Below are 17,591 nucleotides of genomic sequence, written 5' to 3'. Positions count from 1 at the left end.
CATTATGAATAATATAAATGTTCTGTTGAATAAACATTACTGACACAAGTACAGACAGTCCTCAACTTAACCATTACTCAACCTGGAGTTTTTCAACTTTATGATGGCACCGATTTTCACTTTCAGTACATACAGTATCCAATAAATTACAGGAGATACTCAGTACTTTATTAAAAATAGACTTTGTGGGGTTGGGCGCTCTGGTGCTGCAGGTTAAGTCACTGCCTGCAGTGCTGGCAACCCATTTCAGAGTGGCTGGTTTAGGTCCCAGCTCCCTGCTAATGGACCTTGAAAGCTTGGCCCCTGCCAACACATGGGAGAGCTGAAAAGAGTTACAGGCTCCTGGTTTCAGCCTGGCCCAGCCCTGGAGGATGTGGGCATTTGGGAGTGAAGCAGGAGACGGAGATCTCTCTGTTTCTGTTTCTTCCTCTTTCTATCTGTGACTGTGCCTTTCAAATAAAATGAACCTTATAAAAAATAACATGAACTTTGAGTTAGATGGTTCTGCACAACTGTAGGTTAATGTAAGTGCTGTGAAAACAGTTAAGTTCAGCTAGGCTAAGCTATGATATTTGATAGGTTAGGTGCATTAAATGCAGTTTGGCCCTGATATTTTCTGCTTTCCATGGGTTTACTGGAGATGTAACCTCTTCATAAGTGGGGGAGCACTTGCATTACCATAATAAAATAACAAGGAAGCAGACTCCCTGCAGAATCAGAAACAAACTGGCCAAATTTTCCAACTGGACTGAGGAGTGCAAAAAGCAACAGCCCTGTACAACTTCCCCCCTTTCTTCTTTTTGTAGCAATTCTGCATGAAACAAGGACAACCTTAAAGTATATCATCTGTAAGTAGATAATCCTATAATTTACAACCACTGTAAAATTCATTTAGTAAGCCTCGTCCCTCCCCAGTTCCCTGCAGTACCTAAGGTTACCCTGCAGACTCTCATCCTGGTAGGATTTAAAGGGGGCAAGTACTTGAGGGTTTTTTAATGAATAAATCATGCCTGAACATTTTAAATTTGTTTATCAATCTTCATTGAACATTGCCAAGTTGAGAAAAAAATCCTTTTAAAAATTTCCTCTAGCAGACAATCAGGTCACTGAACCAGTTCTAAAAATCAGTACATTTCTAATTCTGCACCATTCCACCTGAGATTCCCCAACTCTTGCTCGTGCTGGGGATGGAGGTGGGGACTCCGGATAAAATAACAGTAAAAGATAAATCTTCAATACAGAATTCTGCAATCACATCAAGCAACAAGTGGCTGGAAAAACACACAAACAGGAGAGAAGCAAGAGAATAAAGAAGTATAAAGAGTATTAAGAAGTAAAAAGAAAGACTTCCCAAGTACCAGCCTCCTTACTGAATTTTAGGGGACCAGGCACGCTTGGGACAACCATTCCCTGCATTGAACATGGCCAGTGAATCCAGTTTCCATTCTCTTTCTGTAATTCCAACATTTCGGATGGCTTGTCCGGCCCCAGCTGGTGCAACCACACCAAGTCTTTATCTTCTTCTATGAGTCTTTATCTTCTTCCTGGAATGAACCATTAACTGGAGAATAAAGCCAGAGACTGCTGGTGCTTTCTGAGAAATGGCAACAGCACAGTTGCTCTGCTGCTATGTCACTCTCCACCGACACCTGCTGAAAAGCAGTCTGTCCCAGGGAGGTCATGGGTGAGAATGTTCCAGAGGTTTGGAGCTCCCTTGGCCTGGCCTTGTTGAACTCAATGCATGTGGCTTTCAATTATTTATTTATTCTTTATTTGAGAGGCAGAGATACAGAGAGGGAGGCAGACACAGAGACAGAAAGAGAGATCCTGCATCCACTGGTTCACTCCTCAAGTACCTTCAGTGGCTGGGGTTGGGCCAGGCTAAAGCCAGGGGCCTGGAATTCAATCTGGTCTCCCAGATGGGAGGAAGGGCCGCAACTATGTGAGCCACGGAACATACTCACTGTGGATTCCCCAGCTAATCTGGGACCTACAGGGTATTACTGCTGCTTACCAGCTCCTCCAATCAGGAGCTTCAATTTAGCCAAACAGAGAGTGCTTTTTGCAGGGATTGGACTTTTAAAAGTTATCAATATTAACGTAAATCGGCGTTTGTTGAAAGGTACTAAGTTTTACAAATGAAAGATAAATGAGCGGTGATTAATATGCTACTTGTGCTTATTTATGCATTTTAATTAATTTTCCTTTTTGACACATTTTAATTTGGCAAGCTTTAAAAAAAATTTATTTGAAAGAGTTACAAAGACAAGGAAAGACAGAAAAAGATCTTCCAGGACTCCCATGTGGGTGCAGGGGTCCAAGCACTTCGGCCATCTTCCACTGCTTTCCCAGGTGCATTAGCAGGGAGCTGGTTGGAAGTGAGGCAGCCAGGACTTGAACTGGCACTTAATCATACAGGATGCAGGCATCACAGGCAGTGGCTTAACCTGCGCCCCACAACACTGGCATCTCGGCAAACGTTTTTAATCAACAAGGATATACTGAATAGCTACTATAATCACCATCTCTGCTAAGGCACTGTGGTAGATATAAATAATAAGTCTCCAGCATTTCAGCCTTTCGTAGCCTAATAGAAGAGGCAATCATAATTTACAGAATCCTCGGCTCCTGTGTCACTGGGTATGTGACCTTGCCTAAGTCATTTACCTTCTCTAAGATCGCTTTTCCATGTGTATGATGGCAAGAACAAGTCCCTACCTTGCAAGTTTCTGCAGGATGAAGTAAGTACAATTCCACATAATGACCAGTAAAATGTTAGTGATATTGTTGTGATTTTTATCACAATATATATTGATGTAGAATGTACAATATATATTGATGTGTATATATATATATATATATTTTTTTTTTTTTGACAGGCAGAGTGGATAGTGAGAGAGAGAGAGAGAGAGAGAGAGAGAGAGAAAGGTCTTCCTTTGCTGTTGGTTCACCCTCCAATGGCCACCGCAGTTGGCACGCTGCGGCTGGCGCACCGCGCGGATCCAAAGGCAGGAGCCAGGTGCTTTTCCTGGTCTCCCATGGGGTGCAGGGCCCAAGCACTTGGGCCATCCTCCACTGCATTCCCGGGCCAGAGCAGAGAGCTGGCCTGGAAGAGGGGCAACTGGGACAGAATCCGGCGCCCCAACCGGGACTAGAACCCGGTGTGCAGGCGCCACAAGGCGGAGGATTAGCCTAGTGAGCCACGGCGCCAACCTTGATGTATATATTGATGCATGGTCTAACATATATGTACATAAACACATTCTGCATGGATTATGTTCTGGAATGATTCAATCAATGCATGTAAGAATTATGTTGTTATAATATTAGCTCAAATAATAAAGTAAGCTATGTATAATCTATTTAGTGTTTTTTGATATTGCAAATTTTCAAGATGAAAATTTTATTAGAGTTTAACAGTTTTTTTTTTTTTTTTTTTTTTTGGACAGGCAGAGTTAGAGAGAGAGACAGAGAAAGGTCTTCCTCTCCATTGGCTCATCCCCCAAATGGCTGCTACGGCCAGCACGCTGTGGCCAGCGCGCCGCGCCAACCCGAAGCCAGGAGCCAGGTGCTTCCTCCTGGTCTCCTATGCGGGTGCAGGGCCCAAGCACTTGGGCCATCCTCCACTGCCTTCCTGGGCCACAGCAGAGAGTTGGACTGGAAGAGGAGCAACCAGGACAGAATCCGGCACCCCAACCGGGACTAGAACCCGGGGTGCCAGTGCCGCAGGTGGAGGATTAGCCTAGTGAGCTGCAGTGCCGGCCAACAATCAGTTTTTACAATGAATACTCTGGTGAACTCAAATTCTTTTCTTTCTTAATTTCTGAATATGAGATTTTCTTGTAAATCTTTTCAAATGACTACCTTCCTATTCTGTACCCTTTATGCCAGTTAATTTTTTAGAATTTTGAAGGTTGATTTGCTTCCCAGGACAAATGCCACCATGCAGTGTTCTCCCCCTCTCAGCGAATGTCCTATCCTACCAATCAACATGGAAACACAAGTCTCCTGAAAAAAATCTTCAAGAAGGAAATTAATGGATGGCAATTTCATTAATTTTCTTAACTATCACATGCTGACTCAGATACAATCTACATAGGGCAGTGACCCTGTTTCTGCAATGCTTTTCTACATTGCCAGTTCATAGAATTTCCAAGACTGACACTCTGGTGTTGCCCCGAAATGTTCCACAACATTTTATATGGGATAAACAACAAGTGGTAACCAACAGACTTTATGTCTACATCAAACTTACACAGGATCAACACATAGACGATAAGGTCACTAGCTCAATGAATGTGACCTGTGACATCATCAGGCTTCCAAAGGAACTGAATCATTAGCAGTTAGCGAAGCACCGCTAACTGATTTCAGTGACATGCTAGAAAGATCGGAAGCTCAGATTATTTGTGTGAAATAACCTTAAATGCACACACAGTTATGTCATCATATTAATGTCACCAAATATTGAGTGCAGGAAATGTTAATCCAATTTTTTATGGCTGATCTGCACATACATCTTGAAAAGTAAGCCATACTCAGGCCAGCATTGTGGCGTGGTAGGTTAAGCTGCCACTTGTGGCACCGGCAGCCCATATCTAAGTGTTTGAGTCCGGGCTGCTCTGCTCCTGTTCCAGTTTCCTGCTGATGCACCTGCAAAGGCAGTGGATGGTGACCCATGTACTTGGGCACCTGTCACCCATGTGAGGGACCAGGATGAAGTTCCTGGCTCCTGGCATAAGCCTGTCCCAGAACTGGCAGCTGTGACCATTTGGGGAGATAGTCAGTGGATGGAAGATCTCTTTGTCAATCTGCCTTTGAAATAAACAAGTAAATCTTAAGAGTGAGTAATACTATCCCCAGTTCAAAGAAATTAAATGACTTTTCTATCATAAAGCTAAAAATTAGGAGGACAGAATTTGCATTCCACGCTTATTTTTGACTCACTGTTTTAGACTATTTCAAAAATTAACTTTACGGGGCTGGCACTGTGGTACAGTTGTTAAAGTTGCTGCCTGCAATGTGTCCCATATGGCCATAGCTTTGAGTCCTGGCTGCTCCACTTCCAATCCAGCTCCCTGTTAATGTGCCTGGGAAAGCAGTGGAAGGTGGCCCAAGTCCTTGTGCCCTGCCATTCAAGTGGGAGACCTGGAAGAAAAGCTCCTGGCTTCAGCCTGGCACAGCCCCGGCCACTATGGTCACTTGGGGAGTGAACCCAGCAGATGGAAGATCTGTCTCTCCTCCTCTCTAGCTCTGCCTTTCAAATAATAAACCTTCAGAAACCCTAAGTTTACAATCTCATCTATTTGGCTTCTTATTTTTCTTTCTATAAACACTGAGGCAATCATTTCTTTTTGTTCATTTATTCCTTTGTAATATTTTACATTGGTAAAACATCATGTACTTTCCCAATTATGTTCATAAACATGTATTTCTACAAGATCCTTAGAACAAAGCATAGGGCCAAAATCAGCACCAATGTTTTGGAAAATAAATATCTAAGTCTCCCAGATGCAAGGCACATGGTAGAACAGAGGGTTCCTGACATTTTTTAAAAATTTATTTGACAGATAGAGTTAGACAGTGAGAGAGAGAGAGACAGAGAGAAAGGTCTTCTTTCCATTGGTTCACCCCCCAAATGGCCGCCACAGCTGGAGCTACGCCGATCCAAAGCCAGGAGCCAGGTGCTTCCTCCTGGTCTCCCATGTGGGTGCAGGGGCCCAAGCACTTGGGCCATCCTCCACTGCCTTCCCAGTCCACAGCAGAGAGCTGGACTGGAAGAGGAGCCACTGGGATTAGAACTCTGGTGCCCATATGGGATGCTGGCGCCACAGGCAGAGGATTAACCAAATGAGCCATGGTGCTGGCCCCTGGGTTCCTGACATTTAAATTCATGCTCATTTTACTGAATCTGACAGAAGAGAATTAAATAATGTTACTAGTAAATTATGCATAGAAAAGTCCTTATAGAAATGTGCTCTCTCCAGCCCAATATTTCAGCAATACAAGAGATAACAGCAAAATTTTAGATTTTAAAAAGCCATAAATAGTAAGGCAAAGAATCTAAATGACCAGGTAAAAACCAGTCCCAAACATTACAGTTTACTCTCTCAAAATTGTTTTACACAGTGCGTATGCACCATACTTACTCAAAAGCTTGTAGGCTTGTCATTTGAAATATCAGAATTTGCTGATCTTTTCACAGGTAGAGTAGAGGTACATGGAACCCAGGAAAGCATGTTATATGGTTAAATCAACAAATATGATCCAAGAAGGTCCAGAAAGGAAATATGAAATAGAAAAAGCGTGGAGATAGAAACTGAAAGGTGGGATGGATGAAAGCAGAAGAAACAGAGGCACTTGTTTTGTAAGAATGGAGCCAGGTTTCAATAAGTACATTTGGTTGGGTCCAGCACTGTGGCAGAGTGGATTAAGCCACCACTTGTGACTCCAGGCATCCCAGATTGGAGCGCCACTTCGAGTCCTGGCTGCTCTGCTTCCCATTCAGTTCCCTGCTAACACATCTGGGAAAGCAGTGGAAAATAACCCAGGTGCTTGGGTCCCTGCCACTCACGTGGGAGACCTGGATGAAGCTTCTGGCTTTCATCTGGCCCAGCCCTAGCCATTGCAGTCATCTGGAGAGTGAACCAGTGGGTGGATGGATGGATGGATGGATGATCTCCCTCCCTCCCTCTCTCTCTCTCTCTGCCTTTAATAAATCTTTTTTTAAAAAAGTCAGTTCAAGTCCCTCATCACTCAAACTGAATTTGTGGAAAATGTTCAGATCAGATCCTGACACTTTTCAGGCAACAGTAAAAACATTGCAGTCTGAAGAACTCTGCCTGGCCAACGAATGGACAGGCTAATGAGGGGGCCAAATAAACCTCTTCATCCTCTAAGGAAGCAAGTTAGCTGCAAACAAACATGCTTCCCCACCTCCTGTGCTACTGAACACCAGACGTGGTGGCACAGCCTGATCGGGGGATTTAGATGCACCTCCTCACGCTAGCTGCTGTGATGTGTTGTTTGTGAAATTATAGAAATGCCCAGGGATATTCTGAAGAGTACATAAGGCATTCATTACTCTCCTTGGATCTTGTTTTACAAAGCAAACATAGTGATTTTCTTGGCTTCACCGATCTGGACATGGCTCTGGGACAAATCAGTGATAGAGTCCCAACCTTTCCTGGCTCCTGCATGTTTATTCCAGGGTTTCTGGGAAGAGCCTTTTCCAACTTTGGTGAATGCTTCATGTGTTGATCTCCAATGGAAACAAAGTGACACTTTCCCATTCCTGTTGGCTTTTGGGAAGCAATTGCTCAGGCAGTGTCTTGAAACAATTAGTCCTCTGCAACTGATTATTTAACAATGTGTATTTCCCAAGAGCTGTTTGCCTTCCCAAGGAAGCAGCCAGGGCTAAGTTATGTCCCCTATCTAAGCAGCCACCTGCACCGGAGCCCATTGGATGCTAACTGGGAATTCTCACAGAATAAAACTAAAGGAGGACTACTAATTTCCCTCTATCATTCCTTTGGGATGGAATCTGTACTTTTTCAAGAGCAAAACAATACACTCTATGTCTCATGATACCTCAAGGATTGTTTTCGGTTGGAATAACCTCACAAAAGATGGCTTTAGTTTTAAAACTTAAATTCAACATATATCAGCAAGAAATGCATGTAAGGCAAGGAAAGAAGGAAGAGAAAGTGAGCTAAGAAAATGAACATTATTTTGCTGTGTAAGAAAACCATTATATGTGTTCAAGGCACCCTAGTGGTCACCAACTAATAATAATAATAATAATAATAACAACAACAACACTTGATCTTAGCCAACAGGCTGAGAATAATAGTAATAGTAATAATAATAAAAAGTAGAAGCAGCTGTTCACAACTTTGAGTCCCATGTTTCCCAGCCATTTAGTGGTTTCATACGCAAGAGCTTGGAATGAAAATGGTTTCAACCAACTGGTCTTTAAATCTGAATATGACCTATATTTTTAGCTTCAAATTCTATGTTATAACTCCCTCCTCTGACACAGGGAATGGTTCAAAAACTTCCAGGGAACATCTCCAGACCAGATGCTTCTAGAAACCAGCATAAACAAATCAGTGTGGTAGCGCGGATGTGTGAGGGCTCTGGAGACCACAGACGTGTACCTGCCCTGCCCAGAGGTGTCCGAGCCCATCTACGCTCCTTTGTCTGCTCATGCATCCCAGGAAGAAAGCCTTGCAGCCTGTACTCTGGATCTGAACCTTTCCAAAGAGCAAGTTTCTAGCATCTCCAGGAAGCTCATGCCTGTTACTGCTGGCTGCTCTCCTGATCTTCCATGGGATTTCCTACATTTCAGAAAACTGTATTTCAGTGAAATCTTGACATAGTACATGCAAGAGACTTCTAGGAGAAAACCTGAAATAAATGCTGAACCAGCTGAATGTCAGAAACAGAAAATACCTTTGAGCATAATTACAGCTAGGAGTGATACGTGAAATATTTCATAATGAGTGGGGCAGAGGCAATGTAAGCCTAGTGCCTGAGGGCATCCTGGGTGCTCTCCGTCTGACCAAGCGTTAGCTTTTTACTTTTAAAAACAATTTTATGGGTCCAGCACCGTGGTGCAGTAGGTTAATCCTCTGCCTGTGGCACCAGCATCCCATATGGGCGTTGGTTCTAGTCTCGGCAGCTCCTCTTCCAGTCCAGCTCTCTGCTATGGCCTGGGAAGGCAGTGGAGGATGGCCCAAGTGCTTGGGCCCCTGCACCCACATGGGAGACCAAGAAGAGGCACCTGGCTCCTGGCTTTGGATTGGCACAGCTCCGGCCAGTGCGGCCACCTGAGGAGTGAACCAATGGACGGAAGACCTTTCTCTGTCTCTCCCTCTCACTGTCTGTAACTCTCCCTCTCAAATAAATAAATAAAAATCATAAAAAAATTTTTATTCATCTATTTTCATTTTATTTGAAAGGCAGAGAGAAAGAGACAGAGGTACAGAGATTTTTCCATCTGCTGATTTACTCCTCAAACGCCTGCAACAACAAGGGCTGTGCCAGGCTGAAGCCAGGAGCCTGGAACTCCAACTAGATCTCCCACTTGGGTGGCAAGGACCCAGCCACTTGAGGCATCACTGCTGCCTCCCAGGGTCTGCCTTAGCAGGAAGCTGGAGTTGGGAGTGGAGTTGGAACTCAGCCCTCTAATATGGCATGCAGGCATCCCATGTGGCCACTAACCATTGTGCCAAATGCCCAGCCCCAAGAGTTAGCCTCTTAACTGCTGCAAGACTGGGGAATGCTTCCAGCTTGAATGGCTGGCGCCTGGAACACATGGAGGCAGTCTGGACAGTATAAAATATTTGAACAACTCGCAGGGTCTTACCAGTGTCTGGGTATCAGCCTATGGATTATTCCATGCAAATTTGAAAATGCCATGTGCACACTCAATTCTTTTCTTTTCTTTCTTTTTTTTTTTTTAATAGAGGTAACTGGATTAATAGAACAGGAAACTTTTTAAAAAATTTAAACACAGTAATTTATTAACTTCTTGTGGCCAACGTGGAGACATTTGGTTATATGATAGATGGCAAGTATAAACCTAATAAACTGATGCCACCCTGATGAAATTTCCTGGTAGTTTCATAATGGCTCTCTGTGGGTTTGTGCAAACTTGTGTCAGTGAGGAAGACTTAGAACGCACATGGACATCTGTGCCTTTGGCCTGCCTGGCCCTGTTGCCTGCTCCCATTGTTAAGAGAATCCTTTCTTCTGGTGAGGGTTCTACTCCAGGTGAGTGCTAGGAGATCCACTTGATCCTTCCACCATTGGAGTCTGAACCTGACCCTGGCCTGGGCTTGTCTGTCACCATAGGCTTGGTTCTTGGGTGGAATGCAGCCCAAAATGTGGCAATTCAATCCCTGTTTAGGGACTTTCTTGCTGAGGAATAAGCTTTTTGTCCGCTGGGGCTGCTAAGCTGGTAGGAGATGAGTCTTGCGCTGGTATAGCCCCCATGCTTGGGAGACTCCACTCACTCAGGAGAAAGAGCCCTGTGGTGCCTGGAATTTGAGATTAATAGTCAACTAAGTGTGCAACTGCCCTTTTGCTTTTTCACGTTCCATTCCATCTCTCTTGATATGGAACACAGCACAATAAAGATGGGGATGTGTTCACCTCACGCCAAGTGCAACATGGGGAAGTTGCAAAGAAACAGTTGTCAGGAGCATGCTGACAAGCTCTCTAGGAGCTCCTGGAATCAGGAAAAATTTCCCAAGAATCAACTGCAAAGTCATTGTCTACCCTTCTGCTCACCCCTGCTACATAATAGTTTAATTATTTTTAAACAATTGTTAAGATATAAATAGAAAGGACAGACCAATAAGAAATCAAGTAGAATTTCAATTCTTGGGGAAAGAACATTTTAAGAGTTCAAGGAAGACTAATAAACAAAAATGCATATTTAGAATTATTTTTAAGTTTGCTTTTGCACCTGTGTCCACCATGTTTTATAAAATACTACATATACATTTTCTTAAATGTTCAAATATATTATAAATTTGGTAGTTCAACCTTTATCTTTCACGAAGTGATTAGTAAGTTACTGATAATAGTTCAACTGAGATTTATTTTTGTAAAATGCATCAAGTACTAAATATCCCAAAAGTAGAAATATTATCCGTAAGTGTCAGGGAACCTGTGACATATGATAGTCTTAATAAAAAATAAGGGAGTAATTGCCTCTTAGCAAAATAAAAGAGGCAAGCATTAAATACATAATACACTTTCTTGCTTACAGAAGTTGGGAAAAGCCAATAAAGAAATACAAAGACCATTTAAAAACTCAAAAACAAAAAACATTAAGTCTTCATCGAACATACCTGGAAGATCCTACTACTATATAGCCATATTCCAAAAAATGCCTAACTTGAAGACATGGACAGTCTGTAAATTAAATGAGCAACCCCAGTAAACCATGAAGAAATGATATTTTCCACGTTTCTTAATAAGCATGATTTTTAGGACTGATTCATTGAACACGTGGTATGAGGAATGTGCAAGTGTGCCAGGTACCACACAGCGTGATATAAATTGCTGCTGCTTCAGTAATGTGCCATCGACCACAGTAAGCTCCTTAAACGTGAGTTTGAAATATTTTTCACTTATGCTTGGCTTCTAAGTTCCTCTAGGAAAGAGTCCATAATTTCTTGTACGTCTCCCAGCTAAGTATCCTATAATGCTCAGCAGTCCTCATTTATTTACAAACTTCCATGAGAGCTCAATGAATGTTTCCTGTGTGTGTGGTTTCATAGGTTACAGCAACTCCCATTATAATCCCAAGGTTTACATTTATTTAATTACTGCTGACTGACTCAATTACAGATTCGAGCTGTCCAGCTTCCAGTGGATCTCACTGTTTTCTCTTTCAGTAATCCATTTCTTGATCATCTTCCAACCTAGTGTTACGTTACTCACTTTCTTCTCTCAAACTGCCGCATATCTTTTATTACTTCACCTCAAGCCGTCCGCCCATTCTCCAAAAGAAATGGCCCGGCTTCCTGCAGAGCGAGGACATCAGATCCACATGCCAACTCTCCACACTCTCCGCTCTAGAGCAGTTTTCACATTCACCAACCAGCGGCCTCTTGCTGGCCTCAGAGCAGGTCATATGTCTCCTCCAGCCTCTCACAGGCCCCGACTTTCTCTCCCCTTCCCTGTCTTTCCCACTACCTTGCCACTACACTGAGTCTCTCCTCCACTTGTCAGCTTCTCCTTTGTAAGTAAGGGAAACAAACAACAAAAAACTTCCTTTGAATCAACCAAGTTCCCTTTCTAAACTGCTGAGTCAGCATCACCAGGAGACTTGGTAGAAATGCAAATGATGCGTTCCTACCTAGACCTACTGCATCTGACACTGTGGGTATGACCCTTCCCCCACAGAATTCTGGTGCACAATACAGGTTGGGGTCCAGTGCATGGACCACCCTGCTCCTTTGTCCTTATTCTAGCTGACATCCCTGCTACCCTCGACAGGGCCAGGTCTTTCTAAAGAGTAGGCAATGACATTTTATTTCCATTCAAAATAAAAATTATTGACAAAATTAAAAACAAATCAGACCAGTGGGCAGGCATCTAGCCTAGCACTTAAGATGCCTAAGACACCTTTGTACCATAATGGAGTGCCTGGATTCAATATCCAGCTCTTGCCTCTGATTCCGGCTCCTGCAAATACACCCTATGAGGCAGCAGTGATGGCTCAGTTCGTTGAGCCCCTGCTACTTATGGGCAAGACCTGATTAAACTCCTGGATCCTAGTTTGGACTAAGGCTGGACATTATAGGTATTTGGGGAAGTGAATCAGCAGATGGGAGCTCCCTTTCTCGGTCTATGTCGGCGTGTTTCTCTGCCTGACAAACTACCCAAATCAGAACAAAGTAAGCACAACTCTGATGGTGTCCCATTGCTTAAAGGTAGAAGTGGAACCTTCTGTGCAAGGTGAACTGGCATTTGAGATGACCTGACCCTGGTTCCTTTCCCATTGCTTCTGTTCTAGTCGCCAAACCTTTCTTCTTCTCTCAAACCTTTGCTTACTCTAGACAAGGTTAATCACTTTATCTTTTTGCAGCTTTGGCTTAACATTGTATTCTCTGCTGGAAAAGCCCATCTCCAACCATACGCTCCTCATTTATTGAATGAATACTTAAGGTGTCACAAACTCAAGGGCAGGTAAGATGAACCAACTCAGTACATCAGGAGCCGCTCCAAGTCCCACATCTCCTCGAGAGGGAGCAGCATCCGTGCGAGACCTTAAATTTGCTGCCAGCCAGGTGTTGCCTTGAAAGAAAAGCTAGGCATTCAGGTTTCTGATGTGGCACTGCTCCATTTTCAAAGCTTGAAGCAAATATTGTAAAATCTAAACACCTTCCTGTGCAGAATTATGCGCCTGCTAATACACTCCATCTGCAGGCTGTAGTGTGGACCTTAATGGTAGTCAGTCCCACGAGGCCCCAGAGATGCAAGAGTGACCAGGACTGGATCTCTGACCTGATGGCTCACATTTGGGTTCAGCTCACTGCTGGCCCAGGCAGGAGTAAACTGTCCCATGCTCAGCTCTCACAACTCTGCTCACGTGGCACCTGCCGCAGCATATTCTAATGGCTGTCTATACCCTTGACTCACCAGACCCTAGAAGGACAGGGCTGACTTCTAAATCCTGATATTGGCAGCCCTTGCACACTGTTGGGTACCAACTGCTCGGTTCTAACTACAGATGGACAGAGATGTCTGCATATTAACTTGATTCCAAACCATTAAGTTCTTTTGGATTTTTTCCTTTCTCAGTTGACATTAATCTTTGATCAGGCATCATTATGTGCTCTGGCTAAAGAACTGCTCTGAAGAGCAAGCCTGAAAATGCTCTGTGTCATATTTCTGTTGTGTGCTGCAATCCCCAGTGTAGCTGTGGATGTCCACACTGACGATCTTTGCAAGGTGGTGACCAACAGAGAGATGATGTAAAGATGCTTTTGGTAAACTTGAGAAATTCTTTTAGCCCAGGATACACTGTTGGCACTTAGGAAAATAAAGAAAATCTGTTCATCTGTTACATTTGTTAATTTCAGGGAGTGACTTTTTTTCTACCTAACAAAAGCACCAAAAAGGCCAGCTTTAATTTTTGTTACCATTACACAATATCTGGTTATGCTATTGAAGCATGCTTACAAAACTAATTAAGCTGGGCATTGCTGGGCTTGGGGAATGTGAGTTCATATCTCAGTGAACCAAAATACCCAATTTTACCCAAGCATCAGACTTAAAGGGGTTGCTGAACATCACTATCTAGTTCTCTCCTCGGTGGATCTGATTTTCAAACACCGGCAGCTTCCAAATATTTGCACAAGTCATACACAGCTACCTTTGAGAGCTCCTGCTGAGAAAGTTATTTGGATGTTGTCAAGAATGGAGAGAAAATATTTCAGGTCTTCCCTATGCAGATGGTGAGCAAATTAGAATTCCAGCCATATTTCATCTGTGAAAGATTTAGCCCCCATCATCCTATTCTACAATGCTACCTGATGTGCACAGATTCACCTAAGTGTGGACACTTAACTATTTCACACTGACGCTCCATGCCTCATGTTCATTTTGGGTAATTGTGTGTCATCAGCAACCAAACTGAAAGGCTTACCTGTAGACTGTTGAAAATTACAAAGAGAACCAACATCCAGAAATGGCGGTAGGCCATGTGCAATCCTCCCCAGAGCCACGTCATAGAAATCAGGGCAAAGAGGTATAAAATCAGCGGGATTTCTAGAAATCATAAAAAAAAAAAAGAAAAAGAAAAAAGAATCAGAGAACTTTGGAAGACCATGTAGTCACACATACACCCAACATTATCTGTGGCTCCTTTCTTGTAATACTTTCTGTGCCTTGATACCCATTTTTGAGAAACAACCTTGGGAACCCCATTCTAAGGCCACATTATAGAGTCCACATTCTATCTGTTTTGCAAATGAGTACGCCTGGGGATGAGGAAGGGTGAGAACGGTTCCTCTCCTAGACTACCACCTGCTGGGCTGTTCAGGAAGTACCAGGAACCACAGCCCTGTAAATCTTTAAAGAGTGTACCATCAGAAAATGGGAGGCAGCAGTGTGCTCTAGAAATTAGCATTCCAAACAGGCATTTAAAAATAGAAAGGCTATACAAATTTTGCACATGTGCTGGAAAAACAGGAATTCATTTTTCTGACTAATGGCACCAAAAATCTATTGCTAAGTTTAGAGCAAAGATAAAATGATCCATCTACTACCATGAACACTGAGCTTACTCTATCCATTGTGTTCTTGTGTGACTGCTTCAATACTTTTCAGCTCAGACTTCTCAAAGGCCCAGAAATTCATTGCCCATTTCACTTGTCTATTTTGATTTTTCTTTGATATTTTGATTTCAGAAACAATAATCTTAGAGAAAGGCTTATAACTGGAAATGGACAAGTTACATAAGATGAAGGAAGTAAATCAGTTGTCAGCTGTCACAGATTTCACAGCACAGTTTCAAGCTGCTGAAAGACAAATTGAGGATACCACAGGATTGGACCTCTGACCTGATGGCTCACAACAGAGCCTAGAGTCCTGAGTTACCCAACAGCAAGACCCTTATGCACCATGGACAGGAACAGTTCAATACAATGGTAGAACAATTTTAAGTTGTATTTTATTTTGAAATGTTTTCAAATGTATAGAAGAGTTGCAAACGCAGTACAAAGGTTTTTTATTAAAGCGTTTGAAGGTTGTTGGCCCAATCACCCACCACCCTCTGCATACTTCAACACAGATATTCTGTAAAGACATTTTTCTGTTTTTTTTTTTTGTTGTTGTTGTTGTTTTTTTTTTTTTGGCGGGGGAAGGGGCGGGGGTGGGAAGGAAATCAGTAAGAGGAAGAAGTGAGCTCCCTTTGGCTAGTTCACTCCCTAAACACTCTTGATGGCTTCACTAGACTTGGCTGATGCTGGGAGATAGGAATCAATCTAGGCATTTCAATGTGGGCTGAAGGCATTTTAATAACTAGGTCAAATGCTTGCCCCTATAAAGACATTTTCCTACATAAACACAACAAGAAATTAATGCTGTTACATTACTACTACCCTTGGATCTCATGCAATGATTCTAATAATTTCATCTGTAGAAAATCCAGATTTGCACAGCTGATGTCCCTGTAGTCTCCTTAATCCCAGATGGTTCTTTTGTGTCCTTCATGATCCTGATCCTTTTTCATAAATGTATTTACTTTTATTTATTTGAAAGATAGAGTAACACAGACAGACATACAGATCTTTCATCCTCTGTCTCACTCCCCAAATGTTGGAACAGCTAGGACAGGAGTATGGAACTCAGTTTAGATCTCCAACAGAGGTGGCAGGGACCAAGTACTTGGGCATTACCTGCTACCTCCTGGTGTGTAACACCAGGAAGCTGGAATCAGGAACTCAGCTGGGAGTCCAAGCCATGCACTCTGATAAGGGATGCAGACTTCTCACACAGCACCATAGCCAATGTGCCGAAAGCCTGCTCCTCATCCTGACACTTGTCATGATTACCAGCCAGGTTCTCGTAGCAAGTACTTAAATTTGAATCTCTTACGATGCTAAGTCTCATGCTAAGATTTAGATTACAAACTTTGGCAGAAATCACACTAGTAGTTGTGGGTTCTTCTTGTAAATTCTCTTGAGTGGCTTAAGAGAACACCCCCTTGACCAAAGGGAGTCATTTCAGTCACTAGATTAAGGCAGTGGCTGTAGATTCCCCACTGTACAGCTGGCCTTTGCAAAGGGAGCACCTTGGTCATTGCTAAGGATCTTGCATGGCATGGCTTTGAACCTGCAGATCCTTTTTCCTTGTCAAATGTTTGATGTATCCCTTTACTTATTTTTTATAAGAGGAACTCATGGGTTGCTACTTTATTTAGAGGACTATTCTCCATTACTATCATTACTTCTTTTGATAGCAAATTGCCTTTAATCTATGCCCCTTCAAAGTGCCCTCTATGCCTTTTCTTATGTCTGTACCCCTGCAGCTAGCACTTAATTAGTGGTCCAAGATGTTTCAAACTTACCCTGGGCTATCCTGCTTTCTGGGGAGCGGTATTTATTTATCTATTAATTAATTATTTGAGAGACAGCTCCATACACTGATTCTATTTGCTTGCTTGCTTGCTTATTATTTGAGAGACAGACAGAGAACTCCTATCCACTGATTCATTCCCCCAATCCCCGCAGCATCTGGGACTGGGCTGGGCTAAAAGTAGGAGCTGGGAATGCAATTCATCTCTCCCACGTAATGTGGGCAGGAACGAATTACTTGAGGCTTCACCTGAGCGGGGTGATGCATCAGAAGGAAGTTGGGATCAGGGCCAGAGCCGGGACATGAAGCCAGGTCCCCTGATGGGCACGTGGGCATCCCAACCATTAGGCAAATCGCCTTGAGGACAGTATTTATGAAGCAGGGTCTGGGGCCCACTACGATCATCGCTGTTGCTGCCCTAAGCTCTCTCAGTAGCCAGAGCTACAGAATGTACACACGTATTCTCATTCCCCAGCCCTTCACTCTCTGGATCTAAGACCCCAGCGGATGCGGAAAACCACAGATAGTGCTGAACCTTATGCACGCCATGTTTTATCCATTCGTACACTCTACACACCCATGATAAAGTCAGTAACTTGTACTTCTCACTAAAAATCACTTTGGGGCGTCTGAATCGCTGATGTACTACCCTGTGCTTTAAGCCTAGTATTAAGTAAAATAAGGGCGACTTGAACACAAGCCCTCCGGTTCCACAGCAGTTGATTTGATGACCCAAGTGACTATTTAAGGGACTGTAATAGGTAGGTAGCACAGACAGTGTGGATATGCTGGACAAAGGGATGATTCACATCCTGGGAATGGGCAGAGCCTGATGGCACAAGATGTCATCACCCCACTCAGAACGGTGTGCAATTTAAAACTTACGAACTGTTTGTTTCAGATCAAGGTTTGTCCAGAGATTGTGGAAACCACAGGAAGTGACACTGGGATGAGTGGATCTGTATATAGTTTTTTTTTTTTTTTTTTTT

At 43.1% G+C, this 17,591-nt stretch overlaps 1 protein-coding gene across 2 annotated transcripts in view; it reads right to left on the bottom strand.

Moving 5' to 3' along the window:
• The window catches only part of ADGRV1 (adhesion G protein-coupled receptor V1), a 603,645-nt gene that overhangs the window by 49,399 nt on the left and 536,655 nt on the right, over positions 1-17,591 (bottom strand). For both annotated transcript variants that reach the window (XM_089313009.1, XM_089313008.1), the window contains one exon: positions 14,171-14,292. In XM_089313009.1, the coding sequence (XP_089169135.1) occupies positions 14,171-14,292 (122 nt within the window). The remainder of the gene's footprint in view (positions 1-14,170; positions 14,293-17,591) is intronic.

This window comes from Oryctolagus cuniculus, chromosome 14 (assembly GCF_051225735.1).
Source record: "Oryctolagus cuniculus isolate XC-2025 breed Fujian yellow rabbit chromosome 14, ASM5122573v1, whole genome shotgun sequence".
In the NCBI taxonomy this organism is placed as follows: domain Eukaryota; kingdom Metazoa; phylum Chordata; class Mammalia; order Lagomorpha; family Leporidae; genus Oryctolagus; species Oryctolagus cuniculus.
The sequence above is the reverse complement of the archived record's forward strand: the minus strand, read 5'-3'. Positions and strand labels throughout refer to the sequence as shown.